Below are 12,792 nucleotides of genomic sequence, written 5' to 3'. Positions count from 1 at the left end.
GGACTGGTTTGGTTCCCAGCCCCAACTAATAAGCATCTGATTAGTTTCATCTGCTGGAGCAGACTCCCCAGGATCCCCCTGCACCAGCAAGTAAAGCAAGATTAGGATTAAATGCCCTATCCCAAACTCCTGTATGGCATGGCAGGATGCACTAGTGTTGGAATCGAGGATTAGATCCCATCACTTCTTAAACTGAAGATCTGTCAGGGGCCCTAGGAAGTGGCACCTTCAAGAGCAGGGCACCAGAGTAAGTGAGGCAGAAGATTGCTTTCAGTCATATTATTGTAAATGTGTACAATATAATTTACATGTTTGTGACTATTTCCAGGTAGAATGCTGTGGCTTGCTTTTTTTTACAGAGTAGTTTTAACATGTGAATCCCCTACCTTATGTGTAAGGAAGAGCTGCTGCTACCACTTCTCTGTCACCTAAGTTACAGGAGCAAAACACTCCAGCATGATGTGTCAGAGTTTATTGCATCGCATTCATTTCATGTGTATATGTGCCCACTGTGTATTTCACTCTAACTTAAGTTACAGTGTTCAGTGCGAGTGAAGGAGCTTCCCTGCTTCCCACTTCACCCTTCCCACAGAATAGGTGCAATATGAAAACAAAATTACTTCTTAGTTTCCTATGAACTAAAGAATCAAATTAAAATACAGCAAACAACAATTAAATTAGTTGAGGTGTTGCTAAGTATTCCACCAGTTGTATTGTTTATTTTAATATTCTTCCTCTGTATGCAAAGCCTTACACAGACATAACCAAATGTTACACCTAACTGTATATTTCAATACTTTACCTTAGATAGTGGAAAATAAAAAGGTACTCATAAGTGCAGATTATGAAAGTTTAATTGTAACCAGTGGGTGCTGAGACTTAACTACTGCAGTTAAAAACAGGTATATTCATATGCAGAAAGCAGAAGTAAGTGATAATGTACTATACACCCCTCCCCTCTGCCATGGCACAGACTATAGGCAGCATATGGTATGCTAGCTAATACTGAGAGGTGTCTGTGTAAGGCAGACAGGACAGTGTCCACTTAGGGCTTTTTCAAGCTAATCAACAGGTCAGCTGGTAGTGTCCCACTATTCCTTCCTTGGAAAAAGCTGTTTAAGAAGAGCTTGAACTAATAAGAGGCTTTTATCAAGTCCTCTTATGCTCTGTTATCAAGTCTAATGCTGGGTCCCTCGCTGGTCAGAAGCAGCGAAGGTGAGGGAACCCCTCTCTAATCAGAGTGTCCTGCTGGTGCCTGGCCACACCCCCGCAGCTCAACACTATGGAAGGGGAGGGAGGGAGGGCTGCTCTAGCAGCCTCCAGCTTCTGGCCTGAACCACTGTAAGGATGTACCATATCAAAGGCCTTGGTAAAGTAGAAGAAAACAACATCCACCTCTACTCCTGCATCTAAGCATTTTGTGACCCTGTCATAAAACAAAACCAGATTACTCAGATATGATCTACCTGCTACAAATCCATGCTGGTTTCCCTGCTGCATTATTTTTCCCGCTGGACTCTCATAAATATGATCCTTCATAATCTTTTCAAAGACCTTTCCAAGGATGGAGGTGAGATTGACTGGCCTATAATTACTCAGATTCTCCTTCCTCCCCTTCTTGAAAATAGGGACCACAATGGCCATTTTCCAGTCCTCTGGGACCTGGAGTGCCATGAGCGCTCAAACAGCTGTGCCAGTGGTCGTGCTGTGATACTGGCCAATTCCTTCAGTACGCTTGGATGCAGCTCATCTGGGCCTGCTGACCTGAACACATCCAGCCCTTCCAAGTGACTCTGCACCAAGTCAGCTTCGACAGTTGGTGGGCTGGTGTCCCTCTGATGCCCATTTAAGAACCCATTAGGAGACTTATCTTGAGCCCTGTTCAGGAACACGGAGGCAAAAAACCCTCTTTGAATAACTTGGCCTTGCTCCCTAAAGGGAGAGCAGCGGGGGAGGGAGGGGAGGGGGCGGGTGTCAAAGTGGTCATCTGCTACGGACTTCCAAAACCAGGAGGAGAAAATGAAGGAGGCCTTCTCTAAACTGACAGAAGCTTCCAAATTGTAGGGTTTGGTTCTCATGGGGAACTTTAATTATTGGGTCGTCTGCTAGGAGACAAAAGCAATAAGGAACAAGCAATTCAGCAAACTCCTGGAGTGCATTGGGCATAACTTTTTTATTCAGATGAGACAAGCTAATGAGGAGGAAGTTCTTCTCGACTTACTGCTCACAAACAGGGAGGAATTAGTCAAGAAAGTTCATGGATGTAACTTGCGTGAAAGTAATCACAAAGTGATAGAGTTGAAGATTCTAGGAGAAAGGAAGGAGAACAGCAAAACAAGACAATGGACTTCAGGAAAGCAGATGTTAACCAGCTCAGGAACTGGTGGGCAGAATTCCTTGGGAAGAAAATCTGTGAGGGAAAGGAGTCCAGGAGAGTTAAGTATACTTTAAAGAGGCCCTCTTAAAAGTGCAGGAGCAAGCAACCTGATGAGAAAAAAGAAAAGGAAGTGCAACAGAAACCTGTTTGCTAGCTAGAGATCTTTTCAAGGAGGTAAAACTTTAAAAGAAATCATATCAAACTTGGTCATAGTACTAGGGAAGAGTATAAGAGCATGCAGGGAGAAAATTAGGAAGGCCAAGGCATGGTTTGAGATGCAGCTGGCAAGGGACAAGAAAGTTAATACAAGTATGTCAAAAGTAAGAGAAACACCACAGAAAGCATAGGCCCCTTATGAAATACAGAAAGTAATCTAGTTACATATGATGCAATTAAGGCTGAAGTATTTAATGCCTTTTTTTGGTTTGGTTTTCACAAATAAGGGCAGCTACTAGATGAGTGCAGTTGGCAGCAGAGATGGGGAAGGAGACAAACAGCCTACAGTAATTGATCATTGTGCTGAGTGAGTAGACATCAATGGCTCAATGACTAGTTTGGATCGGGTATCAAGAAGGGTTCTCTACACGTCTGTCCTGTGTTCAGTACTGTTTAATACCTTCATTAATGATTTGGATGATAGGATTGAGTGCACACTTAGCAAATCTCTGGATGACACCAAGTTAGGTATAACTGAAGACACTCTGGAGGGTAGGGTTAAGATCCAGAATGACCTGAAGAGGCTGGATAGTCTGCAATCAATCAGATGACAGTCACCAAGACAAGTGCAAAGTCCTCCACTTAAGACAGAATAACTGCATGCATAAATACAAACTGGGGAACAACAGGCTAGGCTGAGGTATAGCAGAGAACCTGAGATTTTCAGTGGACCATAAGCTGGATATGAGCCAATAGCGTGCTTTTGTTGAGGAAAGGCCAAGAGTATACTGGGTGTATCCAGACAAGACGCTTACTGCACAGTAGCTCATTCCTACTGTGCAGTAATGTCACCAGGCATGAACCGCAATGTGACACTACTGTGCAGTAGTAAGAAGTTACTGTACAGTAAGTGTCACCAGGCAACTGTACTGGGATGCTACTGCATAGTCATTTAGTACTTGATTACGCGTCTCATGTAGATGTGCCCACAGAGTAGTATTAATAGGAGTGACAAATCAAGGGAAGTGATTCTTCCTCTCTATTCAGCACTAGTGAGGCTTCACCTAGAGTGCTGCCTCCAGTTTTTTTGGGCTCCACATTTCAAAAAGGATCTGGACAGTTTGGAAAGAATCCCGAGCAGGGAAACAAAAAATAATTAGGGGTTTTGGAGACATGACTTATAAAGGAAAGTCTGAAAGAACTAGATTATTTAGACTAGAGAAGAGAAGACTGAAGGGGGATTTGGTAACAGGCCTCAAATACCTGAAGGTTGTTTAGCAGGGATCCTGGTTTTCCCTGATAAAAAAAAAAATCCACATTTTTCAGATTTGAAAAAGTAATCCAAAAATCCACATTTTTCTATGTTTAAACTACATATAGCAGTGTTTCATTTTAATGGTGTTATATATATTAGTGGTGTTTCATTTTATTCACAGAAAAATGTGGATTTGGGTTACATTTTTATAGTCCTCTGGTATGCCAGTCTATCAAGACTTTATAAATATACTATTGTCAAGGGCTCCAAAACCTCCTCTGCCAGTTACTTCAGTAACCTGGCATGAAGTTCATTGGACCCTACTGACCTGAACTCATTGAGATCCATTTAAAGTTTTCTGATGGTTTCTTTTGTTATTTTATTCTTCAGCTTGTCTCCTTTCTTAACCAGATAATCCCTTTTGAGCAGCCTAATTATTTTTGTGAAGACCAAGGCAAAGTAGGTGCTGAGCAGCTCCATGTTCTATGTTTAGAGTTCACCCTGGCTATTTAATAGTGGACCCAAAACTTCCTTGGTCTTTCTTTCCTGTCCAATGCATTTACAGAACTTCTTAACTTGCCTTGCCAGGTGAAGCTCCTGAATAGTACCTCCTCTTTTCTCCTCCTAAGCATGTTAAAAATTACATTTGTCCATTGCCTTAGGTATCTGTTTCCTTTCTCTTTCATGGTTTCCAAGACATGTAGGTTGTAGCTTTTAAGTATTTCTCATGTATTATAAATAAATAATATACTTCTCTGTAGGGTTTTTTTGTCATCCTTACTATTCTGCCACCTGGGAAGACTATACCGTATAAATATAAAATAATCCATTATAGAAAGCAAAGTTTTTACAGAAGTACTATAAACAGACCAGAGCACTTCTACCTTAGTGGTAAAGCATTTCAAATTCATCTCTTTTTTGCCATGTTATATATTACATAAGGAGATAATTTTTAAATTATAGTTAAAATTCTTTGTGCCTTCGAAAGGAGGAAGAGAGAGGAAAAAATCCTTATCTTTACACAGCAGAACCTGAGGTACTGAAAGTATTTTTTGAGACTATCCAAGCACACACATGCGCATGCACATGCACACCATTTAACAATTTTTAGCATGAAAGACATACTGTACCATGAACATGGTCCTGAAGTTGTTCAAATCAGTTAAAACTTCTTCCACAGAAACCTTCTTCAAATCAATGGCATAGTAAACCATCACATTCTGATAGAGCTTTTCCATGTTCTCATGCATCCTGGAAAGCTTTTGGTAATGCTCTCTTGCATAAACCACAAAACTGTAGATTACTGTTAAGGTTAAAATAATGTTCAAAGAAACCAATAAAGGAAATAGACATTAAAAAATTATCTGAGATCACATCCCACAATAAATTCATCATTTGTAGCAAGTAAAATACAAGTCCTACATGCTTAGCCATGTTTAAAGTGTATGTTGGCAATAGTAAATAATGAAACAAGAGTCAGGGATGATCCAGACTTGAACAGGCGGTTGGACGAGATGACTACATGAGGTCTCTTACAATCCAGGACTGGGGTTGGAATTGCTGCTGCAGTTTGGCCAAGCCACTATGTGCTCTATGGCCTCCTGGTCAGAGTTGGAGCTGCAACCACCACACAGGGATAAGTAGCAGAGGTGTGGCAGTGGGGGGTGAACAGGTGGGGCTCTACCTTCCCCACAACAGTGGTAGAGGCAACAAATTGAAGTTGACCCTCCGATAATTAGATTCTATACATGGATAATTATAACAAGTTTATAATTTTCTATGTATACAATCTAATCATTGGGGGATCATCCAACATTTAAAGCAGACTTAGTTTCAGGTGAATACAGTATGTTTTCCATCTTGTTACATAAAATGGCATATATAAGGACATTAATGAACTGGGGGGCTGCTCAGAAATTTGAAAAAATTCAAGTCTATTGGAGGTGAAGTATGGATTTAGGCATACAGGTTTAGAATTTCAGTCATTATAAAAAACTGATTTATAATCCACATATAAATCACTTGATCATCATTTTTACTGTTAGAATAATAATTTATAAAATATGCTACTGCGAAATCAAAATTTTAACAAAGTTAAATTATAAGCATCCTATAATCAGAGAAGCACACACTTAAGTCTTAGTGTTAATAGGCCCATGGGAAGAAGAGCTGTTATGCTACCTCTATCAGTGAAATGAGAGATTTGAAGGTGTAATTCAAATCTGCTTCATAAATAATTTTCTGTCTTACAGATGTGTGTCCCCATATTTTAAAAGTTGCTATCAGTTTCAAACTACTAGTTCTAGGAATATTATTCTTATGCCAACTCTCACCATTAGTACTAAGAACGTAAATACTTCTTAGGAAAATGTGTCCCTTCAACTTAACAGATGTGAGCCAGATATAGAAAAATACTTAAGTGTATGGTTAACCAAGCACTTTGACTACTTGTACATGCCATACGGGTTTAATCCAGTTTAGTTCTCCCCAAACAGAAATGGTGGGTTTTTAAAAACACCAATTCAATTTAGGGAGAATTAAACCGAATGAAACCCCTGTGGCGTGTACACAAGAGTGGTGGACCAATCCTTGCCTACCTTTTCAGCAGCTGGGGGGGAATGGGACAGCAGGCTGCCAGCAGGCCAAGCAGTTCCCCAGCTTTGTCAGGTACCCCCAGGAAGAGGGGTACCCACCCCCTGGCACCCAGCCCAGGCAGTCTCAGGGGACACTGCAGCCATGGAGGGAAGCACCGACCCCCCTGCAGCTATGGAGGTAAGCAGTGGGCCCCCACACAGCTCAGGCAGGTAGGCGGGCTCAGAGGAAAAAAGAGAGAGAGAGAGAGATCGGGCTCACCGCTTTTTTTCTTCTTCTTCAGTGGCACAGGCAGCCACCAGGTCCTACAGCCCCTGAGCTGCGCAGCAGTTCACACCAAGCCCCAAGCACATCTGCTTCCAGCACCCTGTGCACTGTTGCAATGTGTTAGGTAGCAAACTAAAACACCTTGGAGGTGTTTGATCTTGCTATGTACCAAAGTCATTTCAAGCCAAATATGTTGCTGAGCGTGCAAACGGCAACACAAATAAAGCAGAATATGCCGCCGAACATGCAAACAGCAGTGCCATTAAAGCAGTGCAAAAGAGCATTTAAGCCATTTTAAAGGCCAATTTTGTGGAGTGTACGAAGGCCCTTCTTCAATTTAGCTTAAATAAACAGAATTTAAGCATGTGGTTATTCAAGGCAACCTGGACTAGCATTGGACTTGATATCGTAAGATCTGGTTTCTTTTCCTAATTTTTCTATAAACTTTCAGTATAGCCTTGGGTCCTTGTTATTCCTCTAACTACAGTTCGATTAGGAACAACTCTACAGAAACATACACATACAACACTTAAATCTATTAAAACAATTAAGACCATTCACAGTGCTGCTACTTAAGTGTCTAGGTAAATCTCTGAAGGAGCCTGCAAGCTCTCTGGTTTAAGGATTGTCTCTATGTGTTTTTAGACTACGGAGCACAATGGGCTCTGACTGTGATTAGGGCCCCTACATGTCACAGGCATATTAAACTTTACATTCATGGATCTGCCCCTCCTTTTCAAGAAAACTGACAATAAATCCTTCCCACCAACTAATGAACTTCGTATCTAATAGGGGTGCACCAATAAAAGATTACTTGGGCTGATACCGATGGCTGATTATTAATGAGCCATATCAGCTGATACCCATCTTATTCTCGATATGCATCCCAGCAGCTTGGAGAACAGGGTCCAGCTGGTAAGTCTCTTGTGGGGGAGCGAGAAGGTACATGAGAGGAAGCAGACCAAGGATTCTGCAGTGAAGGAGAGTGTGGGGCTGGGGTGCACTGCCCAGCCAGGGCAGGGTGGGACACAGGACAGAGTGATGAGAGGCTCGTCCAGGGGGCACAAGGAGAGGGGCTGGAGCCTACCATTGCACACACCCCCAGGGTATGCCATGGGAAAGTGTGCACCCCCAGATCTGTGAGCAGAGTGAGGGTGCGCTGCCTCCGTGCATGGGGTGAGGACAGGCTGCCACTGTGGGATGGGGCTGGTCTTGGGCTCCTCCCGGTGGTGGGTGGGGTTAGGGCTGCATTCAGCGTGGGCGGTGGCAGCACTGGGGTGGGAGGGGCTATAGATAGGGCTACAGTCACCCCAAAATTTGCTGCAGCTGCCCTGTGTCCCTCCCTCACAGTGCCATTGCCACCCACCCAGAGCACGGTCTCCCACCAGGAAGAGCCCAGTGCCACCCCCAGGCCCGGCATGCCCTCGCCCCACGCACAGATCTGGGTGGCACATGCCCCACCCCATGTCTCCCCCATGGGTGCACAGTGGTAGGATCTGCCTTCCTCCTTGTGCCTCCCAGATGTGCCTCTCATCACTCTGTCGCACACCCTGCCCCGATTGGGCAGTATCTGCACAAGCCCCACTCCCTCCCTCAACGCAGGGTCCTCAATCTGTCCCCCCCCCGCCCCCGTAACCCTTTTCCTCCCCCAACACACTTACCAGCTGGACAATGCTCTCCAAGCTGCCAGGCTGGCTGTGTGCATACTGCACCTGCGCACATGCACATGGCATTTATGGGCAACTTTATCAATCACATCAGCCAAAAAATGCTGATTGCCAATAATGTCATTTTTTCTGTTATCTGTGTGGCTACAATACAGACAGATGCATCATTGCACCTCTACTATCTAAGTGTTTATTTACGGACATTTGAAACATGAAAATTTCTGTCGCAGGTCTCTGTGAAAGCGTGCTTTAAAGCTGTTTGGTTCCAACAACAGCAATTTAATGTGATCATGATAGTCACCTGGCATTAACAAGTATTATAACCATTACAGAGCTTCTTTTGAGAAGTAGTATACTGCTGATGAATTCTAATATGTGGGTCCTCATACCAAAATCACAGTCTACCAGAGGGTAGTTTCTTTTATATCTCACTTAAGACCAGAAGAGTTTTAGGGAAAATGTTAGGAGTGCTAGGTTCCCTGACCAATACAATTTCTTTGTTTGTGGGGCAGAGGGGGGAACCCACAATTTACAACAGCAAACTACTGCGTCAAGGGACTTTTCTTTAATTCCCTCATGCTACAAAATATTTAAATTATTTAACCAGATTTAAAGCACTAGCTAACTGGGCTAAGAGATGTATGGTATTTAGTTTAGATATAAAAATCTAACATCTAACATAAAAAAGGAAATTGAGCATCAATGCTATGAACCAATTTGTACTGCTTAGCATTGTTAGAGATTGTGTTACAGTTCTTACTAGATACATACTAAGAATGTAACAAAAACAGAAACAACTGCTGAACAACAGAACCAAGAATCAATGAGAACACCAGGATAGAAAGGTCAGGGTAACAGCTCTAGTAAATGTTACTGTAGCAACAGCAGCAGCAGGAGCAGCAGCAATACATTCTTAATAATTACTGCATTAGGTGTCTGCACTTTCTATGGAAATTTTCAAAGGCTATACAAATGTATTTAAGAGAGAGTTGAAAAACAGAAAAAGTGTTCATAAGATAGACTAAGAAACATTACAGAACTTTGCAAATTGGGAAAATAATGTAGAACATGAATGAAAGCAAATCAAGAAATATTTTTAGGATACAGTTTCTCAAACACCAAGCTCAAATGATACAATTTGCTTTGGAAGTATGGAACAATGCTAAGTTTTCATATTTTTTCCCATAACTAAAGAAAATATTGCAGACAAAATATTCTAGGTAACTTTTGCATGACAAAGCCTAGCTGTTTGCAGCTAACAAATTGATATCTAAACAGAAAATAGAGTCATTAGTCTTCCCCAATATGCTGTATTGGACATACAAATAACTACAATTACCACAATTATCTTTTTCAGTTGTATTAAGTCTTTGCAACATTTATGGCATAGATGCTATCATCCCTTTCTTACCAGTACAAAAATCTGTACCTTGGGGCTGATCCCAGGTCATATCTGCAGGCCCAGCAACAACTGCAGCAGATCCAGTGGTGGCAGGAAAAGGATGACAGCTACAGAGAGAGCAACAGCTGTATTCCACTGATGGCCAAAAGGAACAACTCTCCAAACCAGATCCCACCTATGGGCCATATATTTGACATTCCTGTTCTAGTATAAAGGAAAACTGCCAAAAGAATAGTTACAAAAGTAAAATATCAGTACAGACCTTGTAACACAGGAGCAAGAAAAAGGGAAAAAAAGAAACAGTAAAAGGAAAACAAAGAGATTAATGAAGGTGTGGTGGCGATACGCCCCCAAAGGTTTTCAAAGGGGTGGAGGTGAACTCCACAGGTCCCAAAACCCCGAAACAGACCCCCCACAGGGAAAACTTACCTCCTGCTGGCCCGGCAGCACAGGAACCAGGACTGTGGCTGCAGCCGCGCAAGCCAGTGTTACGCCAGCTGTTTAATCAGCTGTTCCCCACGCAGGGAACAGCTGGACCAATCGCAGTGGCCAACCCTGTGGGGGGAAAGAACCAGAGGAAGAGAGAGGAGGTGGGGAAGAGGAGCGGCACAGATGGAGCAGCACTGGCAAGCAGCGCAGGGGAAATCTTTGAGCCTTCTGCTGGAGGCAGAGCAGGGGGGACACTTCAGCCTCCTGTAGGAGGCAGAGCAGGGGAAGCACTGCAGCTCCCTGCGGAAGACAGACCAGGGGGAGCATTCGAGCTCCCTGTAGGAGGTAGAGAAGGGGCAGCATTCGAGCCCCCTGTAGGAGGCTGGTGAAAAGGAGACGGTTCCACGTCCCTCTTCTCCCCAGGAGAATATTTATTCTAAAGAAAACAAAAGAAAAGAAAAGGGGGAAAAAAAATCAAAGAGAGAGAGACAGAGAAAGAGAGAGAGAAGGTTGAGGCATAAAGGTCAGAAGGACAAGAGCCGACTGAGCCCACTCAGACGTGGGTTCCCCCACCTGAAGCAGGTGGCGAGCAAGCCCACGGGGTCGAAACCACCATCGCACCATCACTTATCTGGTTGGCAAGTGGATGGGGAGCCCCGTGGAACATCGCGTCGCATAATCGTGAGTACTGCCATTTTCAGGAAGCTCTCCCAAGAAGATCGCCACTGAACCTCCTCTGATAGATTAACATCGAAGTCGTGGCAGGAGAGTTGAGGGAAGGAGCTACATACCCGACAGGCCGTGCTACCCACCCCATTGGTTATCCAACCCCACCCCTTTGGTTTCCTGTTTCTTTGAAGATACTACCTAGTATTATTCACATTTGTTGTATATAAGCCGTTAGTATGATATTGGAAGAATTGCCTTCAATTCCATTAAGCTTAAAAAAAAAAAAAAAAGACATCTACAATGGTAGTTTCTCTACTGAAGAAATTTTAGATGAGTCCGTGGCACCATTTTATCTTTACAAAAAACTGCATATGAAGTAGCTCTTGCCACCAGACCATGACTTCATATGTGACTTGAAGTTACTGCTACAAGGGAAGGAACCCTTCAAGTAAAAAACCAAACCAAAACAAACAACTAAATAAAAAATAAACAAAAACAAACACAAAACTTTTGCCCAAACTAAATGTTTCAAAAGCAGCTTTCATGAGTATGTTCAGGATCACATTTTAATCTGCTATGATATACGGCTGCCTTTCTAATTGGAAATTTCAAAGGCATCAAGCCCAACATGAATTGGTAAGGACTGGGACAATGTTTTGTTTTCAACTGGACTAAGACTCCTGCCAGATAAAAAACTAAATGAGATAACATTGTAGGTGAAGATAAATGATCTCACTGGGGTTCAGTATTGCAGTGACTCAGAATGCCAACAAAAGTAGATGCCAGAGGATGATATCCTGTAGATATCAAGAAACCCAAACGAATAGTACTGACTGTTGTGAATGTATTCTTGTAAGCCCACTAAACAATTCACAGGAGCTATTTACCTGAGAGTACCAGGCTCAGATTAATTTAATTCTGATAGTTATCCTTATCAAATTATTGGTTATACCATACTGACCAAATTATTCTCAAAACTATCAAAAGCTCTTTACATTTGGTAGTAGCAGAGACTTCTAAGAGTCAGGTCAAACTTCCTTGAAATAATTTACAAAATAGAGCCCGTATATGTGTTACTGCCTATGATATTCAAAAACAGAAGTATCTCAATACATGTTTTTTGTTTACTGTCTTGATTAGATGAATGCAATTCATCCACTCATATTTCACATGCAATTTTCATGTTTAAAAATCTGCATCTTAATGACAATGAATTCTTACTTAAAACTCATTTTTTTCTAGGAAGTTCCCTGACACTAAAACAACGTTGAAAGGTAAGATAAGTCACAAAGCAACCAAAGAAGTGACTGTTTTTTTTTTTTTTATTTGACAGAAGAGTAACATCTTCTCCTTTCACTTTTAGCTCTAATAGGGAGTTGAATGGGAAATGGCATTAGAAATCTGAATACCTTCCCTTCAACTTACAGTCCTGAAGTTCTGAACAGTGTCTGTTATAAAATGATAAAATTTACCTTGGAGAACAAATCAAGGATTTGTTAAGTATAAAATTGAAACTGTGATGTTTTCATCCTGGAAAGCTGGCTTCAAGGTATTAAATTCCTCCCTTTTACTTGAGAAATAGGCTCTAGGTCTGAGAATATTCTTATTTTTAGTCCTTTTTATCTGAATTTCAAGAGAGTTCTCCTTCTTCAGTATCTAATTCAAGCCATTTAGAACCGTATGGCTTAAAGGCCCTTTAAAGTGGCTTAAATGCCCTTTTGCACCGCTTTAATGGCATTGCTGTTTACACAGTCGGCAGCGTATTGCGCTTTAACGGCACTTCTGTTTACGCTGTCGGCAGCATACTGTGCTTTAAATTACTTTGCTACATAGCAAAATAAAACGCCTCCGAGGTGTTTTCATTTACAACCTAACAAAGTGCAACAGCTGCGGAGGGAAGCACCAGTCCCTGTGCAGCTCAAGGGCTGTGCAGGAAGCCTGTGCTGGCAGCCCAGCAGCAGCCTGTGCAGGTAAGCTC

The 12,792-nt window shown here is 42.3% G+C and overlaps 1 protein-coding gene across 3 annotated transcripts in view; it reads right to left on the bottom strand.

Annotated features, from left to right (window-relative positions):
- DIAPH3 (diaphanous related formin 3) overlaps positions 1-12,792 on the bottom strand; it is a 452,799-nt gene that overhangs the window by 165,284 nt on the left and 274,723 nt on the right. For all 3 annotated transcript variants that reach the window (XM_019529821.1, XM_019529822.1, XM_019529823.1), the window contains one exon: positions 4,919-5,083. In XM_019529821.1, coding sequence (XP_019385366.1) covers positions 4,919-5,083 — 165 coding nt within the window. The remainder of the gene's footprint in view (positions 1-4,918; positions 5,084-12,792) is intronic.

Source organism: Crocodylus porosus, unplaced genomic scaffold, assembly GCF_001723895.1.
Source record: "Crocodylus porosus isolate Cpor-Errol unplaced genomic scaffold, CroPor_comp1, whole genome shotgun sequence".
Taxonomy (NCBI): domain Eukaryota; kingdom Metazoa; phylum Chordata; order Crocodylia; family Crocodylidae; genus Crocodylus; species Crocodylus porosus.
Note: the sequence above shows the minus strand (reverse complement) of the source record. Positions and strands in the feature narration are given on the sequence as shown.